At 42.6% G+C, this 19,917-nt stretch overlaps 1 protein-coding gene across 1 annotated transcript in view; it reads left to right on the top strand.

The window, feature by feature from the left end:
- The window catches only part of UBAC2 (UBA domain containing 2), a 103,616-nt gene extending 91,028 nt beyond the window's left edge, over window positions 1-12,588 (top strand). The window contains exons 8-9 of the mRNA XM_075526435.1: window positions 7,824-7,946; window positions 11,704-12,588. Of these exons, the coding sequence (XP_075382550.1) occupies window positions 7,824-7,946; window positions 11,704-11,811 (231 nt within the window). The 3' untranslated portion in view covers window positions 11,812-12,588. The remainder of the gene's footprint in view (window positions 1-7,823; window positions 7,947-11,703) is intronic.
- The last annotated feature ends 7,329 nt before the right edge of the window (window positions 12,589-19,917 follow it).

Raw genomic sequence — 19,917 nt, 5'->3', positions numbered from 1 at the left:
AGCCTCTACTTATTCCTTATTACTCTTTGAAAAGGTTTGTGTACAGGAGGTGAATGAAGGATTATCTGTCTAATCGTCATGCTTTAATAACAGTCCACTGTCACCAGTCAACATCCAGAGAGCCATGTAGTAAGGCTTAGAACTGTCTCTGTTTTGTGTAAAATGTCTAAAACGGAGCTAACGTTATTTCCTCAAGTACAGACTCCGTGTTCATGCTGGTGGGCCTGCCTTCAGCATTTGGAGCACTGGACCCGCCCCCCATTATCTCACTCAGCAAGTGTTGAATGCCAAATGTAAGAACAGGTCCAAATCATGTCATTCCTTTAAAATTCAGCTGGTGATTGTGATCGACAGCTTCACCTCTCACAAGGCACTCACTTATAAAGATTAATTTTTAGTAATGGGAACTTACTTTTCAATATATACCTGCAATTTCTGTGGGAAAAAGTGACAAGCCCCACTGCCAATAGTATGACATGGATGCATGTTTTCAACTGATGTAGCTGTGACCGTATCTGTGATGTCACAGCGCCAGCAAGAGCCCAGTTTGGATGAAGAACAGCTGACAGAAGCAAGGGAAGCTGGGAAGTTTGGAAAAGGAAGTGCTTTGAAAAGGTATTTGAAGACCTGTCTCTACTGTCTAGAGAAGATTCAAATTCCCATTTATTATTGCAAACAAAGTCTGAGAGTCCTGCTGAACACTTCCCTAATGTTGGACGAATGATTAACATCGGTTCTCAAAAATGCCATCTTTCAACTTCTGCTTGATATGAAATATCTTTCTTTCTTCTTGGCATAGTGATCCATCACTTTCTGGCTGAATTACTGCATCACAGCAGTAATGAAAAGTGAATGTTACTGTGATGCACAGTTTGGTACAGGACAGGTATTTACCCTTACTGTAAAAGGTTAAATGCAGAGTAATCTGACTCTTTCAGTCTTCTGAGCTAACTGCCAGTTTCTTAGGGTACCTACACAGCTCTTCACTTACTGCCAGCCAGTTGTGTGTCTGACTCAAATAATGGTACCCCTTCCTGTCGTGTGTGACAAGCAGTGGTCTACAAGGCCAAGTACTTGGGCACGCACGAGTACGTGAGGAAGCGTTCACAACTCTCTGCACCTCCCTTGAATGCAGTAGCAGAAGCAGCCATTCCACCCTCGCCTCCAAGAAGCAGATGTGCCTGCCCGTTGGCATTTCTGGCTTCTGCTACTATGAAGGCATCGTGCTTGTGCTGAAATCCCTTCCATTTTCTCTCAGGCAGCTTCAGAGGCCAGATTAAGGTGTTCCTCCTAGATTTCAAAGGAAATAGCTGATCAGGCTTCAGAAAAGACCACATGTGGATTTCTGAACTTCAGTGACACATGAGCTCCTCTGGGACAATGCAGGCATCAAAGATCAGGATGCAGCAACTAAGAGTTGGAGACAGAGCCCCTTGGCTAAAGGGAATAGTCTGTAGGATAAATTTCCATAGGAAACTGGAATATATTAGAAATTGCTGGAGTGCTTTTGTTGGTGAAAAATTCTTTCCATCATTAAGAATGATGCTCAGAACACTATTCTGTTCTGAGCATCAGAACACTATCAGAACACTAATACTGTTACATTTCTACCCCCTTTCAAAAGAAGGAAGTTATTAAAGTTAAAAAAGCCAAAAAAAAAAAAAAAACCACAAAACCAGAAGAGTTTTGTCCTCACAAAAAGAGGCAGGCTAGACATTTGAATAAGTCTACTGTAAATTCCACCATTACCATTGATCTTTCTTATGCAGTGTTCAGAGCAGCAGGTATCATTGTGTCATTCATGGCTATGCTTTTTCTTTGTTTATATCATCAGTATGTGTACTTTGGAGTCAATAATTTGTAGGAAGATTTGTGTCTGAAAAGCAAATAAGTGTTTCTTGCTTTCAGTACATTTTTTAAAATGAAGCTTTATATGAAAGAAGTACGACAATATGTATGTCTGTACCAACTAATGGCTCCTATGCAGTGTAGCAAACTTTAAAAATGTTACTTTAAGAGATGAAATGCAAAGCAATTTCCTTTTTTTTTTTTCTTTCACTGCGGTTGTTATGTTAAGAAAAGGTGAACAGGACAGATATCAGGAGGTGCTTCCTGTTTGTGCAAACAGATGGCGAGTTGGCATTAACCATATACATGAGATAACATTATCAAAATATCTTAACCACATGCATCACTTAAGAAGACTTTTATAAAGCATTTTCTTTCATTTCTTTTGAAATTAATCTGATTAAAATATGTGCAGATGTGACAGCTACTTAACTGGATATTTGTTAATTGTCCATAATACAACACTTTTAATTGTCAAGCTTTGGATAAGAAGTGCTTTTACAAAATATGCCATGGCAGATATGTATATGGGAAACAGGTAGAGTGGCTTTTCAAAAAGTGAGGAAGGAGATTATGTGAAAAGAAATGGCATAACTGGGGTTTTAGCAGGTTGTACAATCAGAGATATTTGCTAGCTCTATCTGTCTCTTCCTTGTAAACAGTATTGTCCCAGACACCATACAAAAAAAAAAAAACCAACCCAAAACAAAAAAAGACATCAAGGATGTGACCTCATAAGGCACAACTTCAGTACGAAAGCCCTGGCAGCTATCCAAGAACATCATCAATATGGCATTTCCTTACAATCTTTTCTGCGATGAAGAGCTGCTATTTTCCCATTCCCTTGATCCAGTCTGTTCTTAAATCTCATTCTTTGGTCATCTGAACTTGTGACCAGTTTGTCGCCTTCCTGTAACAGAAGTTCCAGCATCACCAGTGTTCTCCTAATCCACTTCTAGTAGTGATTTATCAGAGGCCAATAAAATGGTCTTCTTGGTATGTTTGTCTCCTATCAGGCAGTAACAAAGAATTTACAATCAACTGATTCACCTAGTTTTTGCACTGCTAAACCAAAGGAAAGTGAATTTTTCTTTAGTTAAAAAATTACAGCCTAGGAGTAAGGGAGGGGGGAAGGCTTATAGGCCTTTCTTAGGTGTGTCCATCACCCTTCTAGTCAAATAATTAATGAAGCAGTCTTTTTGTCAAGTGTTTTTCCTGATGACATGTGGAAGACTATGTTGAGGACAGAAATAAGGGCCCAGTCACCAATTTGTACAAAGTATTTTTATGAATGATAGTCTGTAGACTGAATTTTTCAGTGCCTGTCTCTCTCTAGTAGCACAGCAGCCAGGACTTCCAAAACAGAGTTTCTGATTAATGCCATGAAAAGAAGTATGACAGCTGGCAATGGAGACTAGAACCCCACTGCAGGGACTGGGACCAATGCATGCAAGTTGATGGGAATCTTCAGCCACTTGACTGCAGTGAGCTTGATGCTGTTTTCATGCCATAAGCAGAGAAGGTCTCCTTGAGCCTCTCATCCTGCAGCACAAACAAAGCAATGGAGGAATTAAATATGCAAAAAAAAAATTTCCTGTTACTATAGTAAATCTTGCAGCATTCACACAATTGGACATGGGAAAATTGGACTAAGGAAGCAGACATGAACAAGTAATCTTACCTTTGCATAGATAACGTGACAAGTGGCTACTGTCCAGAGCACTGAATGGGGAAAGGATTTGGTTTATGTCATGTCCCCGTGTGCACCAACAGGCTCTCTGCTGAGAGCCAGCTCTGGTACAGCACAGCTCTTCAGCCTTGGAGCAGACTTGTGTGAGAAAGAGCTGTGGTTAGAAATACCTGTGAGAAGCCTTGTTGGGGTCTCATCCACTTTGACTGGGAGTTGCTTTTAAGTTCAGGTCCTTGCCCTTGGTCCTTGCTGAGCTTTGTGGATACTCGTGTGCCAATGACCAGTGTATCTCCCTCCCTGCTCCTGACCCACTGACTTGACTTCTAGGCTTGATCTTACACCTGCCTGACAATCTGGACTTTTGGCTGACCATGGTTACTGACACTGGACCTGCTTTGCTCTTCTCACTTGGATCCTGTGGGAACACAGCACATTTCAGTGAGGCTACTGCCTCTGCTTGCCTTGTTGTCACCCTTGGCTCTCAGCTTGCCTTTCCTCTTGGAGCAGCACCTGCACTTGCTGCTCCCCAACACCTAAGATTCAGGACAAAGAAAAATGTCACCTGAGATCACCTTGGTGGAAGATAGCCCGAGTCTGTCAGTTGTGGAAACTGGCTCTGGAAGCAAGAGGTTTACTGCATCCTCCTTACCTGGTCATTACTGCATCCTCCTTACCTAGTCCTTACCATTTACTGCATCCTCCTGAGTCATGTTGAGTCCCAGCCCCCAAACCATTTAGTATTAAACTTAATTCTTTTTATTACAAACCACAAACCAGAATCCCAGAAGAACTGCCTGGATTTCATTAAATGGATTCGACTGGCAGACACTTGTCACTGAAGGTGCTGCTCAGGAAAGGAGCTTACATACTGGACCTATACTGGATCATCCTTACTGCTTAATTATTGGCTCCTTTTCTGCCTCTGTTTTGGACCACTTCAGAGAGCTCTGTTATCTGAGACAAGGCTCCTGTGGAGGGTAAGGAGATGGGTGTGAGCTCATCTGTGCTGTTGGGTGCTGGTGCCAGGGTTCAAGTATATTGTGAAATGCATAAATATCATTTGCTGCTTCTGCAGTAGGGACTCTCAGATGGTTTAGAAGCATCATTTAAATAAATTCATCAGATTGGATATGTTCATGTGAAATCTTCCTGACTTCTCACAGAGTGAGTTAGCACAGTCAAAAAACACTGTAATACAGAAATCATCATAAAATTGTGAAGGGGAGGTCTGCAAAATAATTTCTGTGAGGCAAGGCAGAGTATTGGTCTAGAAATCTCCTTCTGTGCATTTTTTTTAACTGGAATTTGTGATATTTACTTAATTTAAGACATTTTTTGCTGTTTGCTTTGGGTCAAATTAAAATTCACAGTTTTCATGTATTTCTGCTGTGATAGTTAAGGTTGTCTGAAAGTCTTTACATATTCACCATCCACACTGGAAATCCATAGCCTTGATCTCCATCTTCTGTGGATCTAAGACATTAGCTGCACTTCCTAATTTTTCCTTACCTTTACTCTGTGGGATTGGCCACAGTACCAGTCCCGTAGTTCCTGCTGCAGTTCCCTGAATCTCTGCTCTTTTGAGCCTGACTTCGTGCATGTCCATCATGTAATTAGAGGCAAGTCTGCAAAGGGAAACAATTTTCTTGCAGTTAAGATGAAGCCTAATGTGCCTGGTTTTGGTGCAGTTTGTAAAGTAATGCACAGATGAGAAGTGGATCATAATGTTGGGATTAATCCTAAACATCAGTGTTGACGCACCATTAAGAGTTTCAGCCTTTAATACTTGTTGTTGTTGTATGTTGGATATTCTTACTTCTTTAATATAATTAAGAACTGATGGGTTATGTTTGTCACAATTTCCAAAGGTAATTGAAATGTTCTGAGGGCAACTGAAAAAGATCTTTTCACAACTATTTTGATCTAATTTGTCTAGTCTGTTATTTCTGGGAAAGGGTTAGCAGTCTTCCCATGGAACTCTTCTGAATACATCAGTCCACATCTGTAGTTTATCAAGATATCTGGTGTAAACCTTCAAAGCTAAATAGTTACCTTTGTAAGGAATCTGCATTTTTTTTAATTGAAAGTAATGAATTCTGTGTACGTTAATTTAAAATGTATTGTAAGTTTAGGGTAAGGAAGTAGACAAGTCTCTTTGTAGTGTTAGGTGACAGCGCGCAGGACAGGGAGGATGCAAAACCAAACTGGAATAGGCAGTTCAGTATTGAAGCTGAAGGCACAGCTGGGACGGTACATTTATTTCAGTCTTCAGATACACTGGAATACCGCTAAATTAATACATTTATTGTAGATTTTATATTTCATATACATTATTCTGTATGACTTCTGGTGCTTCATAGGAATGTTTCACAATCCTGTTGGCATTTTTCAATTCACCAATTTAATGTGAATGACCCGTGGAAGCATTATTTTCTCCTTCTCAGGTCTTTTCAAAAGAATAAAAACAGGCAAAGCAGCGTTAGTGCAGTGTTCTTGCTGAGACAGCTTAGTAGACTTTCAGAAATTCAAAGTTAATTAATTAAAAGTCAACATAGTTCTGAGTTAAGGGAAATTATAGATGGGGAAGTACAGGACGTGATTTTCCAAGACCACGGAGTAGTGAAGTGGTGTCAGTAGAAGGTCTGACGTCCCTCTCTGCATTTAAACTACAAACCAATTCTCCTTTTTACTGCACTACACTGTTTGGCTAACGCAAAGCTTACACAGAATCCTTTGGTTAAAACCTCATGACTTTTAAGAAAACGTTTTATACAGTGCGCAAAATCGAAATGTAGATACGTAATCATTTTTTAAATTCAGAATCACTAACAGTGGAAACTATGTCTTGAAAACCAGTGATGACTCCTAGCTATTGCACATCTTCACAGGAAAAAATACGTTCCAGTATATAAGGGACTGGAACGCTTCACAAGCTAGCGTTTCAAGTCTCGCGGCTCCCCAAATGCTTTTTTAAGTGTGCTATTGCACTGCCCCCTGTGGTGTCTGGCCTGGTTGGGTCTCCTCTGGAGAGAAAGGAAGAAAACAAAGGAAAGGGCAGGAAAACTGAATAAACAGGGGTTTTTTTGGTCTAGGAGCAGGTTTAGCTGCTGATGATCTGGTTGAGCAGAGAGCATTTAATGCTCTAGGGGTACATAAAGGCAGGAAGAGCCCTTGCTGAGAGAAAAAAGAAAAAACTCTCTTAAGAGGAAGGTCTTCTGAGAAACGACAGTATAGAACTAAAATAGAGCAACTAGAGGAAGGAAGTCCATGTCCTATATATACAGAAAGGGAGGGGGATCTTCTCCATAGTAACGAAGGGAGCAGGGGTGGAGGAAAAGGACAACAAACTGCAAAAGACTTTTTAACAAATTGTATAGAAAAGAGAGATTTGAGGTTTGCTCTTGTTCCCTGTTTGCAGGGCCTGTGGTTTTGGTGTGATACAAAATCCCTTTAAAAATGTTTGTTTAAGCTAATAAATGAGGATTAATTATTTCTGGACAATTATAAAGCTTGTACTTTAGTATTTGCACTTTATATTCTAACCGACTTATTATTACAAGACTTGAAGCTTGGCTGCTAAAAGAAAGTTTCAGTTCTGTGATTTACACAATGCATACGTTACTGCTGTATTTGTATTATTACTCTGTAGTAACAAAATGTTTTGGCACTGGAATGTGGCCAGATTTTGCAATGGTATTTAATACACGGAAGTTAGGTGAGGTGGTCTGTGTGTCTGTAACAGTTGCATTGGTGTCGCAGAAGTAATCACTTGCATGGAAATCACGGGTATCCTGAAGGTTGAGCTTGTTCTGAGTTTCCTGATGTGGTTTTGCTGATGCACTAAGAATCCATTTTTGCCTTTTCCCCCCACTTATTTCTTGCACTCTTTTTCCCTGGTTAACTCCAGCAGCAGTCTTGCAAAGCACTTGCAGGACCCGCTGTTGCATCTCTTGCCAGGCAACTCCCTATCAATAAAGAGAGCGGTCCCTTCAGCCTCAGAAATCTAGCACTGTAGTAAACCAAATCTTTCATAGTGGATGTGAAACATCCTTTCCTCCTTCTGTTAGCACTCTTTAAAAGTAATCCAGTGATTACTTCTAATAACTAGTAAAGCAGTAACCAGTCCCAGTTGTGACTTCGTAAGAGACTACAGCAGTATTTGTTGTTTAAAATAAAGTATTTTACTCAAACATTTGCCTTGCGTATTATGTGGGATGGATGATCTTTTTGTTTAAAAATATCTGTAGTTCTTTTTACAAAGACTGACAGCAGTGTCTGGTTTCAGGGTGGGATGATTAACTGGAATAGACTGTTTCCTCCTTTACGTCATAGACATAATGCGAATTATCAAGATCATCGCCCGTCTGAACAAGACACACCTCCACCTACTGAGGTTTCTGAAGAGCAGGTAAACATTTTTCTATTTTAAAATGGCATTAAAAAACTAGTTAGGAGTTACCTCTACTAATATTTTATCATCTGTTGACCGTTCCTTAAATGTTCTCTGTAGCAGCACAAATTAGAATATCAGATAACAGTCACAGTACAGAGACGACGAGTTGTCATTACCATCCAAACCAGAGTTACAAATCAACTTGGGAGTTTCTGCTTTTATGTGTAACTGTCTTTTGTCTTTAAAGATGAGATAGTTTCACTAGTGGGGGCTATTCAAATCTGATAAATGTTTCAAAGAAGGAAGAATGACAAATACATTTCATTATTTGTCTTGTAGACAGGCAAGTTTTCCTTCACTGAGGTCTTCAGCTTGAGTTTCCAATTCAGTCATGTAATTTTTTGGAAATAAGAATGTTACGCCAGCTGTGGACTGCTGGGTAAAACTTGGATGTTTCCCTCAATAATGGGGTTGACTGATTTCACGTACTGATGCCACAGAGAAGTTTGTGTCTTTTCTACCAAGTATAGATTTAGACTTACTGTATAGATTTAGACTTTTAGACTTTTGTTGATAGTTTTATTCTCAAAAGAGAGGATGATTTACTAGGAAATTTAAGAATTTAAGATTAGTCTTATTTCTGTATTCAGGATTTATGGCATACAACTAAGTTCTCTGGGTTGTAACCTGTCTGCAGTTGGCCATATCGGCCAGTGTAAGGTCTCTGCTACCCTTGAACGAGAGCAGATGTCATGGTTTAAGCCCAGCCGGCAACTAAGCACCACCCAGCTGCTCACTCACTCCTCCCTGGTGGGATGGGGGAGAGAATCAGAAGAGTAAAAGTGAGAAAACTTGTGGGCTGAGATAAAGACAGTTTAATAGGGAAAGCAAAAGCTGCGCACGCAAGCAAAGCAAAGCAAGGAATTCATTCACTGCTTCCCGTGGGCAGGCAGGTGTTCAGCCATCTCCAGGAAAGCAGGGCTCCACCACGCCTAACGGTTACTTGGGAAGACAAACGCCATCACTCCAAATGTCCCCCCCTTCATTCTTCTTTCCCAGCTTTACATGCTGAGCATGACGCCATATGGTATGGAATAGCCCTTTGGCCAGCTGGGGTCAGCTGTCCCAGCTGTGGCCCCTCCCAGCTTCTTGTGCACCTGGCAGAGCATGGGAAGCTGAAAAGTCCTTGATTTAGTATAAGCACTGCTTAGCAACAACTAAAACATCCCTGTGTTATCAACACTGTTTTCAGCACAAATCCAAAACATAGCCCCATATTAGCTACTATAAAGAAAATTAACTCTATCTCAGCCAAAACCAGGGCAGTAGGTTTCAAGGGTGAGTTTTTCTTTCCCTTTTTCCTCCTTCAAGGAGATAAATCAACACTTGCTAGCACCACACTGTCATTTCTAGTTAGTTTAAAATGAGATTTTCCCAAACAGAAGTCTTTGCTGTGATCTGATTTCTAGTTTTGATTCAATGTTAGATTATGTTCAAGATGTTCAAAACTGTGACTGCACTGGTGGTTTTGACTGCAAAGTTTGCTGGGCTACATCCGACAAAAAAAAAAAAAAACAAACCAACCAACAACAAAAAAGAAAAGAAAACCCCCACACCAAAGAACACCTTCTGAGACAAAACCCAGAAACTTAGTTTTGGCTGGCCTGAATGCCTACGCAGTGCCAGGTATGAGGTGAACCAAAAGATTTCCCTGCTGGGTTGGTTTGTTTATTTGTTTTACTGACAAATTCTGCTTATGTGAACTTTTATTGTTGGGCTGGAAATGTTGATTCTTACCCAAAGTCTTTAGCCCTAGATTTATGAAAGCAATATATGCTTACATTTTCTCATGCATTGAAGTCATAGAGCTCATCTGATTGCTGTCATTTGCAATGCTGTCTAGTTACTCTGCAAAGAAAAAAGTAATCTAAGCACCTTTGGTTCCTCCAGGCTATACTAATAACTGCACAAGTTGTCTTAGAATGGCAGAAATGCAAGGTTTTCTTCTGTTTGTCATATTAAAATTTGCAAGCATTTGCAACACTTCTGGTACAAAAATCTCTGCATTTCTTGTGGGTTTTTTAGCACCTTAAATTACCGTTACCAGTATACATCTCTGTTTCCTGGAGCTGGATTCAGTTCCTGTGGTTAAAATATACTCAGATGAAAAGAGCTTTTTGTTGTAACAATCTATTCCCTGTGATGCTCACTGGATATTTCTGTAAATGGGAACATTGCAATTCCATCCACCACTTCTTAAGGTTAGAATTCATGGCAACTATGGTAAAAACCTTTCTTCTGAAATTTATTTCTGTGGTTAGCTTTTATTCCACTGCCTGCCCTTTTTCTCATAAGAAAAACACAATCTTACATGAAAAATCAGACAGAGGAAACTTTAGAAAGTTACAGGTTACGAAATCCAGTTCAAAGTCACTGTTGTTGCAGAGGTGTCGAAAGTAACAATTCATTTCTCTCCCTACAAGAAGGTGAGAAACTGACATTGGGTTGTAAGGGGGGAGAAAGAGGGAAAGGCACAAAAATGATCAGTACCGTATTTGATATTCTGACAACCAAGGTAGCTGTTTTCAACTGTTTTGTAACGGTGTATTTAGATTAAGAAAAAGAGGACCCCCACCTCCAGGCATACTTGCAGTAGTATACTTCTGGTATAGTACTGGCAGTAGTATATTTCTCAGTAAGCCTCCAAAGCAGAGAAGATTAAAAATACTGAAAGTTCTGGAGGTGTCTTAGAGGAAGGGGAGGTTGCTTTTAATGGCACCTTTCTTTTAAAAGGCATTTAAAGTACTTTCAATACTAGTGCACATTGCTCTTGCACCCCGGGAAGAATCCTCCTGAGATGTAAACGGTCTCTGCTGCCTTCCTGCTCAGCCTCATTCTGCTGCTGCTGCAGACTCTGTACGAGCAGAGGAAGAGCAGTGGTAGCTCCCAGACAGCTCCTGTAGCCCAGGACTTGCAGGTTCAGGAGTTGTGGTGTCTGGTCACAGGCCGTTTGGAGCAGGATGGGGAATGCTTTCTGCTGCCAGTGGCCACAGTTAATTTTATGTGCTCCTCCTTGCCCCCCACCCCCACCCCCTTGTTTTTCCCCCCTCTCTGGAAGATTAACTATAAAAGTGAATGAGTTATATAGTGACTTTTAGTCATATGTAATTGAGAATTGTAGATGTTAAATGTACTTTAGATTGGAATTTAACCATAAATAAAATTTGGTTATACCTACACTGCTTTTTACATGTGGTACTTTGAATATCTGTTAGCACAGAGCAAAAAGGTTAGGTGTCGAGTACATGCTATTATAAAGAGGGATGGTCAAGTGGTTATTGATTACCAAAATCACTGTCTTAATATGCCCTATTCCAGGTAATTCTTCCATCGAATGTCATTGATGACTTACGCTGTTTTGAGAATATTTAGACTGTAGTTGTCATGTGTGGTGCCATACTTTCTATTTTACTCTTTTTTCAAAACTAGACCAGCTAGGAAAATACAGGTGTGGCATTTTCAGCAAACGGTTTGTTTTGAATAAACTATCAGAAAGCAGTCATCTCTGTCTGTGGCAATGTTTTTAAGCGTGCTGTCCCAGATACGTCTTTGTGGCGGTGCGTAGCCATGCTTGCTTACTCTCTGGAAAGATAAGCTTTTGAACAGCCTGATCAATGGAAAAGTGATTTCTGACACTGTTAACATGACTAATGCGCACACAGTGTGAATAAAACTCTGATTTTAAAGCGGTGTTATGTTATTTCTTTTCCAGGTTGCACGACTTATGGAAATGGGATTTTCCAGGGGAGATGCTCTAGAAGCTCTGAGGGCTTCAAATAATGACTTAAACGTAGCCACTAATTTTCTACTGCAGCACTGATGGTTTTCCGTGTGAAGGAACGTCACTTGATGGGTTTGTACGCGTCTGAAAGAGGATCAAAGCCACCTGCTGGACAGACTCATGAAGGTCGTCCCCGCAAGAGCGTCAGAAAGGAGAAACTGGCTCCGCGTGACTGGTGATTCAAAGTGATATTAATGAATGACGTGAACTGGTCCCAAGCCTTCAGATCACTTGGTGGTTTCTAGTCTGGTTATCCTTTTCAAAGTAAGTTTAGTTTCTACTTATTACTGGGTATCACCTAAATTTATTTTTTAAATAAAGTAGGTGGTTTTTCTTCTTGTAAATCCTTGTTAGACATGTTATCAGACTTAATGACTAGGAAAAGAAGCTCCAACAACCACAACAACTAGATTTACCTATCAATAAAAATGATATTTTCTTCATTTACCAGTCTAATTTCTCTAGCTTACATGTTATTTTACAGTACTTGATTTTTGATTACAGTAATAAGAGGTTTGAAGATCACTTCATTTTCAACTCAGTAAAGGGTTATGGGACTACGACGTCATTCTTCAGAAAGTTTTAGTAATGCCTGTAATATTTTCTCTCTTGAATTCCTTTTTAAATAAAAGTTGTCATTCAGCACATAATACACAGATGGGATGCGAAAAAATTCATGTGCGTATTGCAAGCTGTGGTAAGTGACCACTGTACATTTAAATTTTACAAACTGAGTAAATTGTTATTCAGATACAGGTCATGAAGATACTCACTGGAAGCAATAAAGGTGAATCGAATGATACAATAAGATCAGAACTGAAATGATTTGAATGACTTCCGTGTCTAATTCAGACAGACTTCTGTAACGATGGATGTATGTTCAGTGTCCTATGTGCTGGTTTCATTTTCTGAGCTGGCTACATACTGTCTTAAAAGAAAATGATAAAAAGCTAACTTTTCTATATATAGTTCTAGTTTTCTACTGTCAAAGATGTGGATGACCCTGCATTTGCTGAATCCTTGCTGTCTGAAGCAACTTAGTGTTGATCATAGACTGGAATATTGACCTTAAGGGTGATTCAGGCTAATGCCAAGGTAGTACAACATTGGTTTTGAAGTTTAGATTGATAAATAAACTTACTTGGCTTGACTCTCAGAAGTGCTCAGTATTAGCACCTCGGGAGTTTCAGGAGGTTGGGTGGAGAGAGGTGAACATCTCTATAAAACCAAGCTGAAGTAATACAAGATTCCAGACTGTGACTCCATGAAACCAATCTACTCATGTATCTCAAGCATTTAATGTATGTTTCTGTATGTACTTTTGTTTGTACATTATGTGTATGTATGTGTCTATTTATGTACACACAGGCATATTTAATACATATGTATGTGTAGAATAAGATACAGGTCATCAGAAGCATAACAAAGGCAATAGCAGGTGCAAAGGGGAGGAGGCGAAAGAATACAGGAGAGAGAAGGATGTTTTGAACATCCAGATGAACATATGTGTTACCAAAGTACGACCTGGGCAGTCTCACTTGGCCTGGAAAATATACTGGGAAATTACAGGGCAAGATTTAGGGAGAGGGAGATACCTTTCTTTTTTTTTTTTTTCCTTTTTTCTTTTCTTTTTTTTTCTTTTTTTTTTCTTAATTGACTGATAAAACTGAAAAAAGTCCTTCAAGCATACAAGTCCTTATCCAGAAATGATATCAAATTTGTGCAGCTTTCGGCACATGACATAATTTTTAATAAAGTCAATGTCCTGTATGTGTTTTTTAGTATTTTCCAGTGGGTGAAATACGGGTTTTTTGGAATGACCGTGTGTTTTCCTGGGCTTTGATCAACCTCCTTCAAGGTGTGGCTTGCTGCTATGATCACATTATTTAGGCAGGGTCTGCTTTTTAATTGAAAGGTTTTATTTGTGTGAAGCTTGAGGTCTCTGTGTAGGCTAGGGACATTTCTTTATCCCGAGAACTCTGGAAACCTGCTGTCTTACAAAGGAAAGGGCAAATGTAAGAAAAAAAAGCCCTACAATAATTTGTATATGTAAACTAGTTAAATATTTTGAAACAAGTACAGGTTTTAATTTTGAAACACACAGATTCTTCCTTCACAAATATTTTATCAAAAGTAGCAATAAAGACTAGTGAATTACTTAAGAAGTCAAATTTTGTCTGTAGGAAGTAAAGGTCCACCTAGCTCAGGGTAAATCAAATATGACCTGTGCCCTTCCCGACATTGCCCTGCTCTAGGGACAAGCACAAAGAGCACTTATTCCTTGGAATTTTAAAACAGGTCGAGCAGCACCCGGGACACATAAGTGGATATTCTCCAAGTCTAAATCCTTTCTTAGTAATATCTATACAAGGGGTATCCAAATGTCACAGTTGTTTGGAAAACCCCATTTTGCTGGGCATTTCTCAAAACATGGTCAAATATAAGGGGTAAAATTTCAGGTCTTGGTGATGTCAGTTGAGAACTCCCCTTAACATCTGTGAGAACAGTTTGTGCTCAAAATGCTTCCAGGGTTGTGATTTCCATTTAAAAAAAAAAAAAAAAAGAAGTGGTAAAAGGAGGGGTCTTGGATGCCGTTGAACACAGTTCCTGTTTCTTGCAAGAACCATAGAAGAAAGATTCACACGTTAGAGCTGGAAAACAACTCAGTTTCCATGTCATGGTGAAACTTCCATGGACCATTTCTGGGAATGCAAGAAGCGTGTTCTTCACAGCCTACACAGTGTTTGTCCAATACAGTTTTGAATATCTCAAAGCACAGTTTCTGTTTTGTGTGTGACCCAACGATATTTTTTAGACAGCGAGAGAATGCAGAATACTTTTCTACAGCGAGGATTTTAAGTCCCTAGGAAATTCACGCTGGGGTCAGTAAAGACAAGATTTGGTATTTTGAAATAAAAGTAGTTGCTGCTGTTAAAATTTCTCTGCTAGACTGGGAATGTTGTCTTTTGTGACAACATCAGAGTAATTTATTGGGGACTTTCCTAGACGGTTATGTGATACTTTGAAATACACCCACAGCGAGGTTTGTGTTTGTGGAAATCTGCCTGATAAGCTGCCCGGTTCTCAAGCCTTAACTTTTTGCTAAGATGGAGAATGATTGGGCTCCGTACCTACCAAAACCATTTTCCTTTCCCAAAACAAGTGTTAAAGGCTGCCTGCTACTTACGTGAGCGAATGGGCTGTCCCAGCGGGTTCACGTACCGACCTGTGCTGTCTAGTGCTTGTCGGTGCCTTTGTGAACATGCGATGGAGGAGAGGTCTTGTTATTTTTGAAACAAAAGAACAAGCAAGTAGAACGTATTGCGAGGTCTGGGCAAAGGGCAACGTTTTTGGCTCTCCTGTTTGTGTATGTGTATACATACACATATATGTGTATATGCGTGTATGTGTGTGTATACGTATGTATATATACAGAGAGTGAGTGAGAATGTTTATGTATTGGTTTGATGAATTTAACTGGAGCTAAGAGTTTGTTGAAGAAAATTAAAAGTCTGTATTCAAAGACTCCCGTCTCTCAAACACGTGTGTATTTGGAGTACATATGCAGTTGTGAAGGCACCCAAATTTGCAAACACTCAGAACTACAGCTCTCATGTTGTAGGGGAACTGCATCTGTTTGAGGATAAAGAAATGCATGGTGTTCATTTGAACTGAGAGAGTTTTTTGATACGTAAGTGCAATTAATTTCTTGCATGTGTTCTTCCACAGGAAAAAACCTGAAAGATTAGCTTTAACTGGGTAGCCATAGTAATAAGTATTTTATATAAATGAGTATAAATACCATTAGGAGAGTCACATGAACACACAGGCACTATATGTGTTAATATATATGCACGCATATATGCACATTTTATATATGTATGTGCTAACTTAAAACATACTGGATTTGGTTTAATTTTTACTAGGATTACATTCCTCCTGTTTCCATATATAAAGGGATGCTTTAACTATAGAAAGTCCAATCTTAAGTCCAAGTTTTCCATCCAAATATAGGACAAGAAATGGATGATGGGAGCAGAGGAACGGTACGACCTGATGAATGGGTGTGACTGGTGAGAATCTCAGCAAAGTGGTAGTTCAACTGTTGTCATTTGATTTTTTCCAAAGGAGAGTTTTAAGAGGAAACGAGAAGTTAGCTGGGCTCACACACGTTTGCAGGGGACTGTTTCCAAACCTGAAGGGTAGCGTTGGAGAAAGCAGGAATATACGTACTTTAAAAGTGGGTGAAAAATTCCAGGATCATGGCTGAACAGAAAGCAGGGTTTGGCCTTTTGACCAGAGATGAGTAGGGACCAGAAATGTCATTTAAGATTAGCAAAGGAGAGGACTTGAGGGAGATGAGGGAAGTGGAACTGAGCAAAAATGGAGTTTAGAGACAAGGGGCAAAGTAGAAGATAGACTGCAGAGGACAGAAAGAAGAGGCCTGCTGAGAGGGGCGGGCGGGATGTCACATTGCGCTTAGTTCAGTTTTGAAAGAATTCACAGAGATTCTGTGTGGAAAATGCAGTATTAGCCACAATATTGTGGCTAATCTTGTACTGAAAATCCCTCTTTTTTTTCCGGGGTATCCGATAGGGCAATCCTTCCATTTTATGTAGTCAGTTTTACAGGAGATGGTACATGTAAGCGAGAGAGAAAACGGTGTAATCCCAGCAACTCGGCAGTGAAGCAAACCCTGGAGTCACCACAGTATGTGAGAAAGCAGATGTTTCTGGTTTTCAAAGCACAGTTAGTCCTGCCAGCCTGACTCTTCTCCCGGCACCCCATCCCGACTGCGGAGAGACCTGCTCCGGAAAGGACATGGCTCCCCGCAGGTCCCACCGCTCTTCCCACACAAGGTTGCTTATAAATCCCCGTGCCATGAGAGCACACGACCTTCCTGGGGAACAAGTGTCCCACGTAAGGGATCGAGAGGTGGATCGAGAGCTTGTGCGTGTCCCTCGCTTTGCTTGCCGGGGGAGAGGCATGCGTGCACCTCTGAGAAGCCAACGGTTGCCCACATCGCCTGGCCCAAACAATCACACTGGGGCTCGCTACTTGGCGGTGAGAAGCTTTTATTTTAAGTAGATACATGCTTTTTTACATGACGATATTTTACTGGCTTACAGAGGTGGATGTCGCGACGTGCAATAGCTTCAATTCGGGGCAATTTAAAGCACAGAATGAAGAGGTGTTGTACGGCCCAGGTAGTTTACTAACAGGTGTAACTGTAACCAGGAGCTGTTGTCCCCCAGCATTTTCCTGGAAATTTATGCTTTTAGCTGAAAGCGTGAAGTTTGGAACTGCTGTTAAGGGAAAAAGGCAGTGCTGTTCGAGCTCCCTGTGCTTATTTGCATTAAGATACGGCTCGTCGGCCAGGCAGGTCCCCTGCCAAGATCCTGTCTGCTTTGTGCACTCCATTCGATTGCATGAGCTGATCACCCTTTTGCAAAGTTTGCAGAAACCTGAAATACGCTGCGTTACAGGGGTTTGCCTCACAAGGGGGTTTGAGCTACAAGGCTCACAGCGTGAGTTTGCTAAGGGAATCTCAGCCTGCACCACGTACGCATACAATCTGTACGATTGCACACAGGCATGCTAGTAGTGTGCGACTACAAAACGTGTACTCACTGCCCTTAGATAAAAATGCAATCTTCCCTTCTTAGAAGACAGAATGGCAACAGGCTGCACTCGAGGGTGGAGCAAGAAGTACAAAACCTGCCTGTGGTGCAGCAGTAACTCTGGAAAGCCATCAGGGATGCCAGTGTGCTGGCGTGTGCTTGCCTGCGCTTCACAGCCTCCTCCTTAGGAATGCACCGCGTTCCTGCGTGGCAGCAGACGCGTGGGGGGAGCACCAGCTGCACCGATTTTTTTTTTTTTTTTTAAGATTCGTGGGCGTATTTGTAACCCCGCTGAAGGTTTCATCTCCCTCTTTCGGCGGGAACCGGCGTTGCCCCTCTCCTCTCTGCAGAGCAGCGCTGCGGAGGCTGCGCGGAGCCGCCCGCCCTGTGGGGCCGCGGCCGTGGGGCGGCGGTAGCGGGGCGGGCGGCGGCCTCTGGGCCCCGGCCCGGGCGCTGCGCGCCGCCGTCGGCCTCCCCTCCGCCGCCGGTATCCTCCCGGCCGTGGCGGCGGCCGGGGGGGCTCCGGAGGCGTTTGCAGCGCGGGGTGGCGGGGGCGGCAGCGAAGGGGCCGGCGGGGGCTCTCAGCGGGTTCGGCCGCGGGGCGCGGCGAGGAGCGGGAAGGGCGCGGTGCCGGCGGGCGCTGCTCGGCCGCCGGGCTGGGCGGGTGCAGCGGGCGGCGGGCGAGGAGCTCGGGCCAGGCCGGCGAACGGGGCGCAGGGCGAGCGTCGCTGCGCCTCTGGACAAAAGGCTCTGCGGCTGCGCTTCGGTGTAGCCGTGTGCGCCGCTTCCCAGCGGCCGGGGAGCACCCCCGGTGGGTGAGCTGGCTCGGGCGATACGGGGTTCCTTCGGCAGTTCTCCTTTGCCCAGGCTCCTTCTGACCCGTTCTGCCCAAGTGCCTTCCCTCTCCCTCCCTTGGGCTGTCCCCTCGGCTCCAGCTAATTGCCCGCCATCCCCAGGTGGGTGCTTTGAAAAGCAAAGGGCCCCAGGCCGGGGCCGGTGCAGAGGAGGGAGGCTGGAGCCCTCCTGCCTGCTGCCATTTCGCAGCACTACGTGCAGCTATTCGCCTGCTTCCTTCTCCAAAGGCTCTCGCTGGTGGCAAGAAGATGAAAGGTGGGAATACCGTTATTAGTAAAATACTTTGGAGAAAAATAGAGCCCAATAAAGAACAAACGAGGCTGAGTTTATACTCCACCTTTTCCTGAGAAGGCTTCGTCACAGATTTGCTTTTGCGTCTGCCACGGGCTCCAGCCTGGCAAAACACCTCTATGCCTGGAGAAGGAGAGTTGGCCACCGCTGCAGACCTGTGCTCCCGCGTTCATGTGGAGGCTCGCTGAGAGGGATAGCTACGCACCGCTCTTCTCCTGGCAGCCCCCGCCACAGTCATACGGGAATTTGAGTTACAAAGATGCCAGAGCCAAGCTCTTCTTAGCACGAGTAGGTGATGTTAGGGGTGACGGCCACCAGCTGTGGATGGGGAGGTTCAGACCGGACAGTGGGGAAGATGTTTTCATCCAGAGGCGGCTGCAGCATGGGAACCATCACCTCGGAGGGAGAAGCCTCCTTGCCTGGAGTTTCCAGTCCTCAGCTAGACAAAGCCATGGCCAGCCTGACATCATGCCAGCCATGGTCCTGCTTTGAGTAGGCTGTTGGATGAGGTGATGCAGAGAGGTCCCTTCCAGCCAACGCTTCTTTGATAAATTCACAGTGCACCAGAACTGTACAGCAACTACCAGCCTAGCCAGGATCCTTTAGGGTGTTCAGACCATTGATACCCTTATATTATTGCGTACCAGCTCTTCCTTGTCCATTGTAACATGCTTTTTAGGACACAGGCTCTCTTCAGGCCAGCACTGAGGTTAGACCTGCTCAGATAATCTCCTGAAAGGACCTGCTGGAGTCGCTTTCCCACCTGAATTATTTTAGGCATCCCTCTTAGCCTTCAGGATGCTACAGTTACCCGTACCGTAAGTAAAACCATCGTCATCCATAAGCTCGTTCATGCTCTTTTAAACAATAAAGGGCTAAATGTGGCACTATTATTAACTTTCTAGCCGTAAAGAAATGTTATTACATTAAAGAATGATTTGTAATAATCAAAAGTGTTCATGAAACTTCTTCAGTTTTACTTTTCAGAAAAATAAAGCTGCTTTTTTCTACTCTTCATGTCTCTGTGCGTGTCTCTGTCCCTTCCAACCTCAAACACGAGACCAGCCATCCCAGGAACTGTGAAATCCCACGTGTGGTTCTTTATCATAGTACAGCAACTTCAGAAAAGAGCCAAGTAGGTCCTTGCTCCTGCCAACTTTCTCCTTGTCGCATGGGCTCAAACGTCAACGGGAACCCGACATCTCGGGGCTCCTCCTCTCGCTCTGGCAATCGTCACGCATAACCTGCCCTTAGCGAGGCTCTCGGACTCGTCGTGGCGCCGGGTTCAAGCAAAGGTCAGTGAAGGTCACATAAGGCCACCCTCAGTTCTCATCCCCTTGTCCTCTTTCCTCCACTCCCTTCAAATTAATGAGGGGTG

The sequence above is a fragment of the Mycteria americana genome, chromosome 1 (genome assembly GCF_035582795.1).
Source record: "Mycteria americana isolate JAX WOST 10 ecotype Jacksonville Zoo and Gardens chromosome 1, USCA_MyAme_1.0, whole genome shotgun sequence".
Taxonomy (NCBI): domain Eukaryota; kingdom Metazoa; phylum Chordata; class Aves; order Ciconiiformes; family Ciconiidae; genus Mycteria; species Mycteria americana.
Note: the sequence above shows the minus strand (reverse complement) of the source record. Positions and strands in the feature narration are given on the sequence as shown.